This window comes from Daphnia pulex, chromosome 10, assembly GCF_021134715.1.
Source record: "Daphnia pulex isolate KAP4 chromosome 10, ASM2113471v1".
NCBI lineage: Eukaryota > Metazoa > Arthropoda > Branchiopoda > Diplostraca > Daphniidae > Daphnia > Daphnia pulex.
Window position 1 is genome coordinate 12,869,122 of NC_060026.1, and position 14,867 is coordinate 12,883,988.

At 37.8% G+C, this 14,867-nt stretch overlaps 3 protein-coding genes and 2 non-coding genes across 10 annotated transcripts; all 5 read left to right on the forward strand.

Annotated features, from left to right (window-relative positions):
* Window positions 1-1,555: 1,555 nt before the first annotated feature.
* Trnae-cuc lies at window positions 1,556-1,627 on the forward strand. The gene has a single exon. It is a non-coding gene; the product is annotated as a tRNA-Glu (tRNA).
* A 249-nt stretch (window positions 1,628-1,876) lies between these two features.
* On the forward strand, window positions 1,877-1,948 carry Trnae-cuc. Its single transcript has one exon. It is a non-coding gene; the product is annotated as a tRNA-Glu (tRNA).
* Window positions 1,949-2,610: 662 nt separating this feature from the next.
* Window positions 2,611-3,604, forward strand: LOC124204217 (39S ribosomal protein L48, mitochondrial-like). 2 transcript variants are annotated; one of them, XM_046601262.1, is made up of 5 exons: window positions 2,611-2,765; window positions 2,825-2,935; window positions 2,992-3,125; window positions 3,188-3,290; window positions 3,355-3,604. In XM_046601262.1, exons 1-5 carry the CDS (start codon window positions 2,751-2,753, stop codon window positions 3,547-3,549), a joined length of 558 nt encoding a protein of 185 aa, XP_046457218.1. In that variant the 5' UTR covers window positions 2,611-2,750; the 3' UTR covers window positions 3,550-3,604. The 2 variants fall into 2 exon arrangements, with proteins under 2 accessions (XP_046457218.1, XP_046457217.1); XM_046601261.1 differs by lacking the exon at window positions 2,611-2,765 and having other exon boundaries at window positions 2,807-2,935.
* Window positions 3,605-4,099: 495 nt separating this feature from the next.
* On the forward strand, window positions 4,100-5,918 carry LOC124204216. The gene is made up of 4 exons (XM_046601260.1): window positions 4,100-4,246; window positions 4,317-5,181; window positions 5,243-5,410; window positions 5,490-5,918. Exons 1-4 carry the CDS (start codon window positions 4,224-4,226, stop codon window positions 5,673-5,675), a joined length of 1,242 nt encoding a protein of 413 aa, XP_046457216.1. The 5' UTR covers window positions 4,100-4,223; the 3' UTR covers window positions 5,676-5,918.
* Window positions 5,919-6,265: 347 nt separating this feature from the next.
* LOC124204221 (eukaryotic translation initiation factor 4 gamma 3-like) lies at window positions 6,266-14,578 on the forward strand. 5 transcript variants are annotated; one of them, XM_046601264.1, is made up of 26 exons: window positions 6,307-6,415; window positions 6,489-6,596; window positions 6,700-6,822; window positions 6,891-7,204; window positions 8,177-8,341; window positions 8,403-8,524; window positions 8,587-8,684; window positions 8,781-8,873; window positions 8,933-9,077; window positions 9,186-9,216; window positions 9,299-9,405; window positions 9,476-9,674; window positions 9,741-9,817; window positions 9,895-10,018; window positions 10,205-10,303; window positions 10,389-10,483; window positions 10,552-10,724; window positions 10,787-10,988; window positions 11,179-11,280; window positions 11,352-11,528; window positions 11,594-11,669; window positions 11,728-11,874; window positions 11,932-12,742; window positions 12,911-13,113; window positions 13,185-13,726; window positions 13,795-14,578. In XM_046601264.1, the coding sequence occupies exons 5-23, from the start codon at window positions 8,233-8,235 to the stop codon at window positions 12,108-12,110; spliced, it is 2,355 nt and encodes a 784-aa protein (XP_046457220.1). In that variant the 5' UTR covers window positions 6,307-6,415; window positions 6,489-6,596; window positions 6,700-6,822; window positions 6,891-7,204; window positions 8,177-8,232; the 3' UTR covers window positions 12,111-12,742; window positions 12,911-13,113; window positions 13,185-13,726; window positions 13,795-14,578. The 5 variants fall into 5 exon arrangements, with proteins under 5 accessions (XP_046457222.1, XP_046457219.1, XP_046457220.1 ...); XM_046601266.1 differs by having other exon boundaries at window positions 6,266-6,415; window positions 9,476-9,671; window positions 12,911-13,726; XM_046601263.1 differs by having other exon boundaries at window positions 6,288-6,415; window positions 12,911-13,726.
* The last annotated feature ends 289 nt before the right edge of the window (window positions 14,579-14,867 follow it).

Consider the following 14,867-nt stretch of genomic DNA (forward strand, 5'->3'; position numbering starts at 1 on the left):
GGATACTGTAACAGCGTGTAACAGCAATCTTCCTCGATGGATGACTGGAAATACACTGTGATAGCAGATGGCTTTTATCAACGACTATATAAGATGAGTGGCCTTAGGCGCAGATATACGAGTATGAGCGTGATATAGTGAAATGACCATGAGAAAATTGTCATGCCCAATTGATTTGAAGCGACACTTTGAGTCTTCGCAAGGGCCGCCTATTTTGAGCTACGGCTTTCCTTATGTGAATATTCCTACACCGGAAAAAATATCACTTAACCTACGCTGATCAAATGTACCCACAAATCTTTCTTAGGTGGGCTTCGAGAGCCTTCGACCACGCGTGTAATGGTGTCCTAGTCCGCTATTATTTCAGAAGCCCATTGACAAGAAAGGAGGTTACAATACATTAATGGTCCATCGCACTTATATTCTTGCTGGCTTGAGCTGAACAGCAGGAAAAGTACTCCAAACCACTTCTAGCACCTGTAATAGTGTAGCGGTTTTCAAGGTAGCTGGAAGCCTCACACCCAACGCTCTTAGTCCCATCATGGACAGGCGCAATTAAATTACAGGCGAAAAACATTGGCTGGCTTTTGCTGCTGAGTCATCCTGTAGTTTACTATTTTTCGGCTATTTTTTTTCGAAAGACGAAACATTGTTTTGGGCTAAACATTTCATGAAGTTACTTATGAAGTTACTTATTACTTCGTATGTGTATTTGGTTGACTTTAGGATGGGTCGATGTATTGTAGGGTCGACTTTGGGGGAGGATCGAGTTTGAATTTCTAGGTAACGAATTTTAAAAATTATTGCTTTTATTTCAATTTTCATTATACTCTAGTTTATTATCGTTGGTCTGTTTGGCTATCGTCTCATCATGCGTTGCTGCGTCTTTAAAAATCTAATTATAAGAAGATCCCAAACAATATTTTTTTTCAAATCTTTACATTTTCTTTGGTATAGGTATAGCTGACAGCGCGCCAAAGTACACGCCTATGTGTTGCACCGTGTTGCACTTGCAGTCTATGTATTTATTCTTTATTCGACCGTTTACAGGCCATCACTTCTAGTTACCTTTATTGCCCATTATATACAGCTGTTCTGTGCTCTCGGACCATTCTCTATCAGTTGTGCAAGAAAAGGAAAGTCAGTAACCTGAACCAAAAGACGCCAAAAGATACGTGTTAGAAAAAGTTATATAAGGAAGCTTATATAACTACGTTACGTTTCGCTTCCTACCGTTTTACAGTTCAGACAGATCGAAAAAGATATTACTGTTGGCAAGTCTCACTTGTTACAACATTTTTCCAACCAAGTCAATAATTCCGTTTATTTTTACAAATTAAATTAGTCGTGGAATTACGTGTCGTCTGTTAATTCCTAATAATATCAAAATTATCACCAAAAAATCAAAAAATTGAAATCTCACTGTTTCAGCAACCAGAATTAGTTGTACTCAAATAGTCAAACTAAAAGACACCTGAGTTTGAATGAGATAACATATAGATTTAACACATGAAATCACATACATTTATAACAAATTCGGGAAAGTGGAATTATATCCCATATTGTCTAGTGGTTAGGATACCCGGCTCTCACCCGGGAGGCCCGGGTTCAATTCCCGGTATGGGAAACCTTTTTTCATTACAAAAATGTGTTACCACTTCATGCAATCCTTTTAAAGAAATAACTAATATTTGAAAGATACATTTTTGCCCTACGTAATTAGAAAAATTAATCCCGTTAAATATATTTAACAATTACAAATTGCATGTAATACACAAGTATTATAGGTTTACCCGCCTACCTAATCGCGCAAAGCGAATAGCTCATAACAACACAGTTACTATAATTAGTTGACAAAAATATTACGGATGTAATATCCCATATTGTCTAGTGGTTAGGATACCCGGCTCTCACCCGGGAGGCCCGGGTTCAATTCCCGGTATGGGAAACCTTTTTGCATTATTTTAAATATGTTTTGATGTTACCAAGTTAATGGAATGTTATCCCGATTTCCTTCCGTGATAGACACTACTAAACTTATATAAATCTTTTCCCATGCAAGATGTATGGATTTCCGCCATACGTTCAGAATTTCCCAAGCTGCAATTTGTAAACAGGAAAAACGATCAAATTTATGTTTAATGTCCGTGTAATGAAAAAAAAATACGACATATTGGTCTCTCACGGACTCTCCGACCCGCTCCTGCCGCTCACGCATTTGTCTTAGGCTGTTCTACACATATTTCATATCCCACAATTCGTCAGTTTGTCTGCTTTTTATAACAATTTTTTAAGGAATTAAATTGTCCTATATTTTTTACTAACTTCTCGACATGTCCTTTCATGGCTAATTTGGCTATAATTCTTTCTTAGCATGTATGTGTCGTGCGTGTCGTGTGTGTGTCGTCTGTCGTGACTCGTGAGTCACCTAGAGAGTAGAGAGCACAGAGATCACTTCAGAGTTCAGAAGTTCAGAGAGTTTAGAACAGCGTAACTGCTTAAGCCGTCGTCCGTAAGACTTATATAGATTTCAGATTCTGATTCAGGTTGCACTTAGTCATTAACTATTTTTATGAATTTGCTTAACGTGAAAAAAATACCGCAAAAAAAACCAGCCTAAGTTCCGGCATCAAGAACAGGCTTCCCGTGTTTCCCCTTCTTCCAATTCAATTTCGTCTGCTCTTATTTACAATTATTTTTTCACCGTCAGTCATTTACTTAAAAAATTGTCTTTTTCTGCAATAAATACAATGTTCAAGCTTCCGGTATTTATACATAAACATCTTTTTAATAAATAATGATTATAATGGTTGACTTTTTTCAGATTCTCGGTCGACTAATAAGGACAGTAGGGGTTGCACATACTGAGTTAGTAAATGTCATGTTCTCAAGAGGTTTACGAAGCAACTTTCCGGCCGAACCAGAGTATCTTGATGTAAGTTTTATCTGAACAAGATCTATATTTCAGAGATATAATTTCTTCTTTTAAAGATTCAAGGTCCACAAGTACCCCTGTATGAGCCTCTAAATGTCCAAATAAAATCGTATGACTATACAGTTTTGGAAACATTTTCAAGCTACATACATAAAACGGCAGAAAATTTGGAAATTGAAGTCGAAGATTGGTATTTAGTAAAAAAATTGTAATAACTTCTGTTGGGTTAATAACAAATCATTTGTGTGACAGCTGGGCAACTCCTTGTCAAAAGTATAAAATCCAAACCTTTAAACCATTCAGTACTCAGGTTGACAACCAATACAATTTGAACTTGTATGAGAGAAATGTTCAAGTAAGGGAAAAAATTAAATTGTTAATTCACATTCTTATTATAATCATAATTTTATTCTCAATAGGTTGTTGACTTACCTACAACGAAAGCACCTCTATTTTTCCACGTAATTCAAGCTGCGTTACCCGAAGGAGTAAGAATGAACGTCAAGTTGCATGACGACACTGACGAACTGCTTCGTTACGTCCCAGATTTGGAATTAACACAACTCAAGAGTGAACTCGATGCTTTGGGCGGGCCATCAAAAAGCAAGCGATAATGTCTTTTAGTTTATTTTTGATGTAGGAATTAAAGGAATACATTGTAAAAAATAACTTAAATGTGGAATAGGAGCATTAAGTTAATTAGAAGAAAACTTTTGATAAAATCATATTACCAAGATGGGTTAACAAGCAGTCGACCACGAAGCGAATTTAATTCTCATTAAAAAAAACCCACTGTTCTGTTCTCCATAATTAATGGTAGAGTGACAGTTTAAAATGTCAATGCAAGAAAAACTCCAAAAAGATGTCGTTTCCTCGATAAGTGGTAAATATTCGATTTTAAAATGCTTTCTTTAAACATCGATCTAAACATTCCCAAAGAACGAACAGGTAAAATGTGTAATTCTTTTAGAACATTTCCGCATTTTTAAGCTTGTTATCTTAAAAGAAAAAGACAATTGCAACTTATATCAGTAGGCTATGCGGCTACCTTAAGTTATGTAGGGTGAGAGTAATAAAGAGTTGCCATATTTTAAGTAATTTGAAAATAAGATCGAAAAAGGTAACAAGCAAAATTTTAACAAATCACGCACCTATGTTTGTTCATTGTTAATTGTTTAAGCGCCAAATGCTTAGGTCAGAGACAAGTTTCATACATCGTCTTATTAAAGAGGCGTGATTGTTCGACCCAAGTAGGTCAATCTTTTGTTACTCTGTTATATCTTTCAAAATGAACTCCGGATTTTTAAAAAGGTGAGTCTGATAGTCTGTAAAAAAATGGTAAAGTTATACATTGACATTCCAATTTTGTCATCTCTTACAGCCCAAAGTCTTCGAAAAAGAACATGAATAACTCGAGATTGAAACTTGACTCGCCCAAGTCAGTGATGAAACCAAAACTTCAAGAGGGCGGCAAAACGAGTGGAAAACAAAAAACGAACAACACTAACAGCTTTCATCTCACAGTCTCCGAGAAGAGCCATGCACTGAAAATCAAGATTGGCGGCGCCAGTGAACGAGTCGACAGTGATTCCATAATCAAGCGACCTTTAGTGGACCGCCAACGTTTGTCTAGCATTCAGTCGCACAGGTATAAACCGTACGAAAGATTGAGGCGAGACTACCATTCAATTTCTCATCCAACTACTCCGACTTCGGGCGTGTCGGAAGGAAATTCGTTTTGTAATAAAAATTTGAATCGTGGTTCTCCACCAAGATCGCGGGGCGTCATTCCAACCCCTATTAGTAAAGGTGGTTCGCTTAGTCCCGCAGCCATTCTTATGCCACCGCCTTCAAGACCTTCTTCGCCGATTCTCTCAGCAGCAGGAAGGAGGACTTTTACTCAGAGACCAAAATCTACATCAACTCCCCTTCAATCCTCTTCATTCACTAATCAAAAGAAAATTTACCCTTTGGCAGGCAAAGAAGTGCTAAATGCTACCCTTCAGATGGTGGGTTCGGTCGGAGTTTCAATTGAAACACAAATTGGCCGGCCAAATCCTACCGCAATCAACAGGGGAAGCAGCAGAGACAGTCTTGTTGCTGGAACCCAAAAATTGTCTCAGCAACAAGACCTTAATCTCAGCACAGCAAGCTGTCTTTCCATTATTAGAGCCAGGCAAAGTGTTTCGAAAAAGAGAGCAAAGGATCAAATATATCATCATTTAAATGAAGTCGTTGATGTACAGGTAAAAGAAATTCCATACTGAGTTACTAAAGTAAACAATAATGATTATTTGAATGATTTAGGAAATCCTTTATTCTTTAAGCACTGAAAGCCAAGCACGTAAAGATTTTCTTGATGGTGTAAGAGGCGCTCCTCGCCTTGCTACGGCAGACGTCAATGCAATTGAAACCATTCATCGTTTAACTTCTTTCAAACGTCCGAAGTCAGTGAGTGAGTTCCTTTTGAATCAGGTATGATGCCGGTAATCTTTGAACCTCCATAATTTCATGTACTTGTTATAATTTACATTTGGTCGTCTTCACCGTGTAGGAAGCCTCTCAACAACAGGCGTCCAAGCATTTTAAATTGTTAATGGAAGGCCGCGATGAAATCCCCGATGGCGCCAACGTCTCTTACTTGGAATCCAAATTGATCATCCAGCGGGTTCAAAGTAGTGGCTACTTTCAAATGAAGCGAACTATTAATGCTAACGTGAAACTGGAAACTGAAAAATGAAATAAGTTTTTTTTTCTTTTTACATTTTGAAACATTTTACTCAATATTTGAATTGTTTCGTTTTTAAGTTTGTTTTTCAATTTTTGTTCCATTCATTAACCAAGAATTACTTTTTAAAACAGCGTATGTATACGTGTGTAATGTGTTAGTGTCACATCCGTTGCGTGTGAAAATAATCTATGCATTACTACTAGCTTGTGTGAGGTAATAGTTAATAGAGAAAATACATTGACCAAATCTGAATCTCTTATTTTCAATGGCTTTCAACTTTCAAGTCTTTAAAAAAGAAATATTTTTTTAGATAGCCTACAATTCAAATTTCTTCTCTTTTTTCTTTGTCATCTAAACATCTAACTGTGATTTTTTTAATGCGAAACGGAAGTAATTAGAATATTTTCTTATTCCTAAGAAAATTATTTTAAATTAATTAAAGCATATAAATAAATTGAATCAAAGCAGATCAAAGCTGATCAAAGCATCAAAGCAAAAACCGCATTTTTAGGCGGCGTCGAGAATCGAGATTCATAAAATCGCAACGCTGCTCTGCTTCCCACTTATTACCTTTCTGCTTTTCCCAGACTCCCAGTGCCAGTGGCCAGTTTTCAGAATTTCAGTTTTCACAACGTCAGAGCCTCAGAGCCTCAGCGTCCATTGTCCGTGTCACCTGAAATCAAAATCAGACTTCTTAGTTCTTACTTCATAGTTACAGACTTCCCAGCTACAAGTTACAACTTAGCACTGTTTGTACAAAAGTTCATAGATGTAAATTTTTGGTTCTCGAATGAAAATAACTCGTAATTCCTTAAATAACAGGTGTCCTTACACGTGGAATTAAAACAATGGTTGAAACAAAAGAGTTAGAAATCATCCTGTTAGAAACATGTCAGGATTCTAAAATTCCATAGTTACAAGAAATAACATGTAGGCTAAATTATTGGATTGTTTCTAATGTGTTGGATTTCAAAAATCTGCTGAAAACAGAGTGCTATAAAGAATTATTTTTCTGTTGGCCAATGTTCCCCAGCATTGGTGCCATTTCAAATAGGAAAACCTACATCAAGAAGTCTACAGTAACTGTTAAAGCTGCCTCCACCTCCAATGGAAAGCAAGAACTTCCTTAAGTGATCAATTTCAAGCATCATTCAAAGTAAACTACAGTTATCTCAACCAAAACTGCTTGAGCTAGTCATATAATTTTGTTTTTAAAAATTGCAGAGTTTGCAAGTTCCAGTTTATATGTGAATACAACACTAGTTGCAGTTCCATATCAGGAGACGAGTTGAATTCTGCACTGAAAACTGAGGGATCATCTAACCAATCGAAAAGAACAATCTGTGCCATTAAGAGCCTCCATCTAGATGTTTCAGAGCCGAACTGGATGCGTAAGATCTTATTAAACACCGGGCCGGAATAGCAACTGACAATATGGTGGTGACGTCCGCCGAAAGAGGTTGAATAATTAATAACTCTCGTCCAGTGATCCACCGGCTACTCACATCTAGCGATAACGAAATTCCTGCTTCAATCAAGTACATTTTTAGTTTCATTATTTTGAAATTTCTTAGCTTATCTATCCTGTGGTGATTATCGGTGTTCACATGAGGACATAACACTAATAAACTACCTAATTTAGGTAGTTTCTAATTTTGATTGTAATAATTACCAAAAAAAACTAACTATGAACCATCTCTTTCGTGCCGATATTTGTTTAATTACCGCGAAATTTTGAAAGAAAATTACAAATTTCATTTCATTTTTACCTTTCTGAGATGTGAACGGCAAAGTCGTGGGCCTAAATTGTTTGTAGACCCGTAGACTGAGCACGTAAGTTAGTTCCTCTTGCCACCGGTCTAGAAAGTAGTTGTCTTGAACGAAGTGCAGCAGCATGGTTCGATTCGATAGATGTTTTACTGTTTTCAGTGTTTTGGTCATGCCGGAGGTTTGCGAGACGCAGGCGAATACTAAAGCATCGAACTACAACCACTTCGCTATCTTTCTTATGGCTTCTCCCATGCCGTTACATTATTTTAAATGTTCCACCCCTCACCCAACATAAACAATGTGTTTTGCGTGGTTGTAGGGTTTTGTGTTTTATACATTTATGCATCGGCCAAATTCTATAGTTCCTTCTTCCCTCAGTAGCAACTTGCAAGCATGGCGTGTTTACTCGTATATATAGTGTTAAGATAAGAAGAATTTCATTGCTTTTTCTCATCCTGATAAGTCACTCTCCTTTCCAATGAGGTCTCTACCTAGAATTCTTATAACTATGCACACAATTTTAATGGCTGGGATGTTGCTTTTTTATCATGATTTTATGATAAAAAAGTTGCGAGAAAATGCAATACTTCAAAAATCATCGTACCGTCTGTGTCATGTGTGATCGACAGCGACGTATGATAGATTATTCCGAAAGGGATTGTCTTATTGTCTAATCTCCAGATAACACGTAATGATTCGTTACGTACAATTTCGAATAAATGAACTCTTTCTGATTTCAGGTCAGTTTTGAGACGATCCTGCTCGCTGTAGGTCCTATCAGAATTTGGATACAATCATGGCTATTTCTTTGCCCGTTGATTTGCCCGGAAACTTGAAAAGGATACAACCATACCTGGAGATTGCCGATGATTACGAATCCAATGATCCGTGTATCAGTTACTGGTGTAATTTATCTTGAAAATCTGTTTCCACATTTAAGTAGATAAACATTTTTATCATTCAAAGGCCGATTATATGCTCTTAAGCAAGGATTTCTCCTGGAAAGAGTAGAAGAGGATCTTTCGTTTTTGCTTGTTTTAATCGATCTTTTGGAAAAGAACAAACAGGATTTGCAGTCTAAAATAGAGGTATGTCTTGAAAAAAGATTTAGTGTTAATAGTTTGTTCATTCAAGGTAATGTTTCATACAGACCACTGATATTCCTGTTGCTCGAGCTCACCTTGAAGATGCGATCCAGAAGCTGTTAAGCTGGGCAGAACATGTGCCGCCTTTGAGATCATTAACTAAGTATGAAATACTAACGTGGTATACACTAGACTGTATATAATACCTGTTCGTTTTTCAAATCAGAGCTAATTATTTTGTCAACTATTGTTATTGCAGTGTTGTTGCTGAGGTATTTCAGTCTGCTGGAATGCTGCAAGATGTGTGCTCCGTATTTGGAAATCCAAGTGAAGGCCAATTCGAGAGAAAGAAGTAAACTATAATTATTACCATAATTCATTGTCATTGTCCTATAGCTTACGACGATACAGGTATACCAACTTACATGAAGAAAATTGGCATAGTGAACTCCTTTCGGCATCGACTACAAAAAAATCAAACATTTACCACCAATATAGCAAGAAATTATCGGAAAACTTAGTTGATGGAATTTCCGAAGAACTTCAGAATGATGAGGTAAAATTGTGTTTTCATAGTTTAAAGGGTTCAATAACTTTCCATCTAACATTTTATTTGAATACTGGATCACCACCAACTACTGCAATGAATGACGTCGAAAATCAGGCAAAGTCACCCAAAGTTGCGAAACATTACGGTAAAGTTTTCGATCAAATATCAACGGAATCATTTTCTCATTGAATTTGGTTGATATTGACTAATGGAGTTTGGTTAATTAGAACGGAAAAAGATTTACGGACGCCTTTTCATTTTACAACTGCTGAATCATCCAGTATCACAGAAAAAGCCGGAAGGCCTGCCCAGTCTGGAAATTGTTCGAAATAAGGTGTGCAATCAAAATTAAAGTGACATTGTGACTCATACGATAGTGAGTAATGTAAAGCGGCAATCTTTAGATGGGACGAAATCAAATAATCGCCGATAGACTATTGGGTGTTCATCAGCAGCAGTATCAACTAAGATCCAACTTTAATCCCAAGAAGATCTGCCTGATCTACAAGATAGTTCGCAAAGATCGTGAAGAGCAAAAGATGGAGTTAAACAACCCACTATCCCAGGAACCTTCTAGTCCCTTGGGTGGCCGTTCTCGTGGTGGTAGAATACTAAATTGATTTAGATATTTCGACCAAATTTAATACATTTTTTATTTTTTACCCTCAGGTTCCAGTGACTATCGCTGGAATTCCGATAAGAATAGCAGTAGTAGAGGCGGCAGCAAGGAACGTTGGATACCTAAGGTATTGCACTTTTATTCTGTCCCTTTTCTACACCAACGGATTGATTTTGATTTCATGTTCATGTTCGTTTGTTGTAGGCGTCTAGAGATGCTGATCAAATAGGAGGTAAAGGCGTCACTTCTTGGCGTCGAGTAGCCTCAAGTGATACGACTCAATCGTTGATCGGTGGCGTTGGTGGTTGTAAACAAAAACAGAACTCCGGTACGTTCATTGATTTCCACATTCTTCTGTTTTGTAGCGGAAATTATGAAAAATTTTATATCATGTTCAAAAGTGATGGTTTACCAAGCTCAGCAGGCTTGAAGCTCTTACAGTTTCAATCGATTATTAGTTTAAATTTTTAGCCAATTAAAGAAAAAAATTCTTTTTCTCCAATTTAAAAAATAGGTTTCTTTGGTTTACGTAGTCAACCGCCTTCTTGTGAAAACTCCGTTACTCGTCCCGTCTTTCGCGAAACTGCTCCACCACCATCGTTATCACGCGAAGGTAATAGCAGTATTGAACTATTGATGAAGGCAATTCTCAAAGGCTTTTAAGTCTTAACTGATTTACTTTACTTTATTGTAATTAGATGTACTTGTTGGTAAATCTACCGTGACAGACGACGAGATTGAGCGAAAATCTCGTTCGATTCTAGGTGAATATTTCACGATTGAGAAAATTGAAGTAAATATAAATATATATGGGCTTTTCGAAGGTCGTATAAAAATGTGGATTACATAATTGCTTTTTAGGATGCTATTCTCGCCATGAAGGAATGGCTGCATCCATCGACCATAGCCAGATTTATCAATCAATGCTTGCTGCACGTACTAGAACATAATAAACAAGTACGTAGAGCGACAGGCGCTTTGTTGAAGGAAATGGTTAAAAGACAACTGTTTAATTCCTCTGACCTTATGGAAGGGTGAGTTTACCTTTTATTATTAATTTTTACGTTGCGGTTTTAAATTTTTCTCTTTGTTTCAGATTTACTAAACTCTTCCAATCGGCTGAAGACTTCATCGTGGACATTCCCAAGTTGTGGGAATATGTGGCTGAGCTGGTTGAACCTCTGTTCGAAGAAGGCGTGATGAATTTGAAGTTTCTTCCGCAGTTATCATCGACCCTGAGTTCATCTTTGGTTGTCGATTTTGTAGCTGCAGTTCTGAAGGAATTAGTCAGAGTACAGGTGTGTTTAGCATTGACCATGTTTTTTTTTCCACCGTTGACGTTCTTTAATCATTGAATGCGTTAGATTAAGTGCCACAGTAATTTGCCTTTCTGAATGATATTAAGATTGTTCCTAACTTTTCGTTAAACTTTGGCTTACACTGGGCATAGAGTTAATTCTATAGCAATTTTAACTTTCTTCTTTTCAGGGTGTGGCTGGAGCTGAAAGAATACTTATCATGTCGAATGCACCATTAACCAGTGTTTTACCATCTGCTGTGGATCTGAATTCGTTCCTCGCCCAACATACGGTAATTTTTAATAGTGGTTTAAAATCCATCGTCGAATTCAATTTAATTTCTTACATTTATAATCGTTTCAGGAACTCGAATTCCTTTCCAAAATCAATTCTACACCAAGGGGCAGTGACAGTGTTGGCAATTCCATCAGTAGTGCAACTTCCGCCAGCCAAGTCAACATCGAATTCCAGCACAGCCTAGAGAAATATTTGAGAGACGCGACCCATTTGACTACAAACGACATCTGTAGCTGGATTCAGGTATTAGTTTTCTAGTTTCTTTTTTATTCTCTGATTTTCATTGCTCGTTTGTTTTCCTATTGCAGAAACAATATGTTGGTGAAGTGAATTCCGCTTTCGCTCGTGCCTTGGTCACCGCAGTAACGGAGAATGCTATTGAAGGTGAGAAATTTATTTATTGATCAATACTAATTTTCAATGACGAATTTTTCACATTTAGGACGTGGTAAGGACAGTAAACTGAACAGCACTGTCTTGAAAAATCGGATGGATGTATTGAAGAGGTATGTTGATAACATCGCTGATCGTGAGCTTCAACTGCTTTACGCAGTTCAGGCTTTAGTCACCCAACGACAACACCCCAAAGGTATTTGCTTCTTTTTTGTTGTGTCAAGAGTCATTTTCTAAACGTTTGTGTTTGTAGGTTTAATGCAAGGCATCTTCGAGACTCTCCATGACAGTAACGTCGTTTCTGAAGAGGGCTTTGAGTCGTGGGTGTCTGTCGACGATCCTTTGGAACGTGAAGGCAAAGCTGTGGCACTCAAGATGATCACACCTTTTTTTACGTGGCTGAAGGAAGCTGACTCTGAAAGTGATCAATAGGCGGATGCCTTATTAAAAGCATATAAAGGAGAAATTGTGTGAGTGTGTGTACCGTGTGAGGGTGAGGGTAAAGGGTGAGGCCAGAGTGTGCAAACGTGTAAGTGGGGACCTTTTTCAACTGAATATTTGGATGGATTTTTTTTAGCCACAAAAAGAAGGGGGAAATTTTTGATATTGAAGAATCAGTCAGAAAGCGAAAGGTATTATTTGAATAAATTTTTAGTTTGTTTTTTCGATTCGTTTGATCGTCAAATTAAAACAAAAAACAAGTGAAAATTATTTGAAAAATCATTTTTTGTATTGGTTTTTTGTATGTGTTTTGAAAATTGCATGATCGATTTACGTACGCTGGATAAGAAACAGAAACCAATAATTTCATTAATGTACTTTCGCTAGTTGAAACTTGAAATGGACTAGTAATTCCTTTGGAACGTTCTACTCATTCTCGCTCCTTCTCCTCCGCGTGAAAGACATACATATTACAAATTCTGTGAGTGACGGTTTTTTTATTTAGTAGAAAGATAAGCGAATTGAAGGTGTTCAATCCAGCAGTGACCAACTTGTATAAAGGTAGTTCCAGTGTTCCAGCGTCAACAGATAATAAAACGGAGGCCGTCCTGTACCGACATTGGGTGAGTGCGACGAAACGTTGTTTGCCATTAGGTTACAATTGGTGGTTTCTTTTATTGTTTCACTTGTTTCCGTTGTCACGATCAATTGGTATTTTCGTCGTCTTTCAAAAGTTTTAGTATGGTGCTCCTTTACACTGATCGACTCCTCTAACGTCAGCCTTGTTTTAGGTTCAAGAAAACTTCACCATAGTCCGGCTGTGTGGCTATGTTCCTCAAATGAAACATCACGCGCATCTCTGATTGGTTCACAGCGCTCTCTTGCTATACTGCTGTCCGGGTAGATAGGTTCTCCAGGAAAATTGTGGAACTGGATTGCTACTCACGTGAAGGATGATGTGTGCTGTAGCTGGACGATTTCTTCAAACAGACAGGTTCATTTTACAGTCGATCCTCATCAACATCTTCGGCTTCCTCTTCACTTCCATGGACGATATTTTAACAGCTGTAGCCAACCGGGCAATCATACTCTGTCTAAAACTGTATTTGAGAGTCCAGTCGAGCCTCTTGGAGAATTGATTGAAACAGAAGGTCTCAAGGCCAATCAAATGAGATTGCGTTAATCGACCTAACTGCAACCAAGAAGCTTGATTCGATCGGGTTAGCATGTCAACATATCGCTTTAATCTTTTTGAATCGGAGGATCGGATCGATCGGTGACAAATCTAAATAAGTATGATTAGATTAACTGTATATTATGTATATAGATGTATTGTATATTATAATGTGATCTAATGACTACTACTTTAATTAGTAGAAGCATCCGCTAATTTTTTTTTCTGTGTTGTAGTTCGTGCTGGCGAGTGAGGAGCAAATTTTAAATTTACAACTAAAACGGAATCTCATAGTATTTAAGGGAAAAGAGTTGTTGTTGCTCTTTTTTGTATGATTTTGGTTTTTGGTTTGAGTTTTCGAGTAACAACCCGATCAATAACCAACGCTTCTACGCAGAAGACTCTTTCTCCGACGTCGACGATAGATTTAAAGGTTATTCATTTAACTTAATTTGATTACCTTTTAAAAAAATGGATTAATTGATTTGTGAATTCAAACAGAAAGACCGGATTCGATGGATTATGCCTACAACAACGGAATGGCAGATCCCATGCAACAACAACTACAGGGCATGAACGGACAACAACAACAACCGAATTTTAACGGTGGAACGGGTGGGCCCATCCGCAATTTGCCCATGAACAAGACGACGAGAGGCTTGCCGCCCGTCCTCCCCGATCCTTCCGTCATCCAACAGCAACAGCAGCAACATCCCGGTCAACCGCCCCTCAACAACATGATGATGATGAACGCCGATGCCAACAACCACCTTTACGGTCACGCCAACAACGTTGCCGCGCCCCAACAAGCGACGACAGCGCCAACTTCCGCACCCCTGTCTTCTCACTTTTCCTTTTTCGAGATGGGCGGCAACAACAGCAGCAGCAACAACAATCGACAGGGCCCAGTCTCATCCAGAAGATGATGGGCGGCGGTGGAGGCGCTGCCACCGCGGCCGCTCCGACGACGACGACGTCCGGCACGACGGAAAATCCAGTCGAGGGCCTTTTATTCAAAGGAAAAGATTTGATATTCAAGAAATTCGGCCTCTAATGAAAACATTTAGTAACAATAACCTTTTTGCACAACAACAACAACCAACTCTGCCATAATAATCGATTCGAGCTGAAATAATCCCCTTCAAAAATGAAACCAAAAATGGATAGCGCGAAAAACAATTTGAATTTTGACGAGCCAAATGGATGAGGTCAAACACTTTTTTTTTTAATTGCAAAGTTTCCCCAAAAGTTTTGTGGATGTAAGATATAAAAATACGCACACACACCTCCTGTCTGTCTGTCTGTCTGTCTTGACCCTCTCTCTTTAACTTTCTCCTGTACAGATATAGACAAAAAAAAGGTTTCTTTTTTTGGGTTATTTTCTCCAGCTAATTAAAATTTGTTTATTCAAATTGAGGAAGAATTTTTGGGTAAATTAAATTTTGTTTCAATTTTGTCCACCCAACATTTTTTAAATGTCTGTGTGAGCCCTGTACATATGTAAACTTCAACTATATAGGAATTGTCGCCTGGCGGGAAATTTAAAAATTTTCGAATTAATTTTGTTTGTTTTT

Excerpts from the sequence above, each read along its gene's own strand:
- LOC124204217 (XM_046601261.1), top strand. The coding sequence starts at position 2,807 with ATGGTTGACTTTTTTCAGATTCTCGGTCGACTAATAAGGACAGTAGGG. Across the intron at positions 2,936-2,991 it reads CCGAACCAGAGTATCTTGAT|ATTCAAGGTCCACAAGTACC; the intron begins GTAAGTTTTATC and ends CTTCTTTTAAAG. Across the intron at positions 3,126-3,187 it reads GAAATTGAAGTCGAAGATTG|CTGGGCAACTCCTTGTCAAA; the intron begins GTATTTAGTAAA and ends TTTGTGTGACAG.
- LOC124204216 (XM_046601260.1), top strand. The coding sequence starts at position 4,224 with ATGAACTCCGGATTTTTAAAAAG. Across the intron at positions 4,247-4,316 it reads AACTCCGGATTTTTAAAAAG|CCCAAAGTCTTCGAAAAAGA; the intron begins GTGAGTCTGATA and ends CATCTCTTACAG. Across the intron at positions 5,411-5,489 it reads GTGAGTTCCTTTTGAATCAG|GAAGCCTCTCAACAACAGGC; the intron begins GTATGATGCCGG and ends TTCACCGTGTAG.
- LOC124204221 (XM_046601263.1), top strand. The coding sequence starts at position 8,233 with ATGGCTATTTCTTTGCCCGTTGATTTGCCCGGAAACTTGAAAAGGATA. Across the intron at positions 8,342-8,402 it reads TCCGTGTATCAGTTACTGGT|GCCGATTATATGCTCTTAAG; the intron begins GTAATTTATCTT and ends TATCATTCAAAG. Across the intron at positions 10,989-11,178 it reads AGGAATTAGTCAGAGTACAG|GGTGTGGCTGGAGCTGAAAG; the intron begins GTGTGTTTAGCA and ends TCTTCTTTTCAG.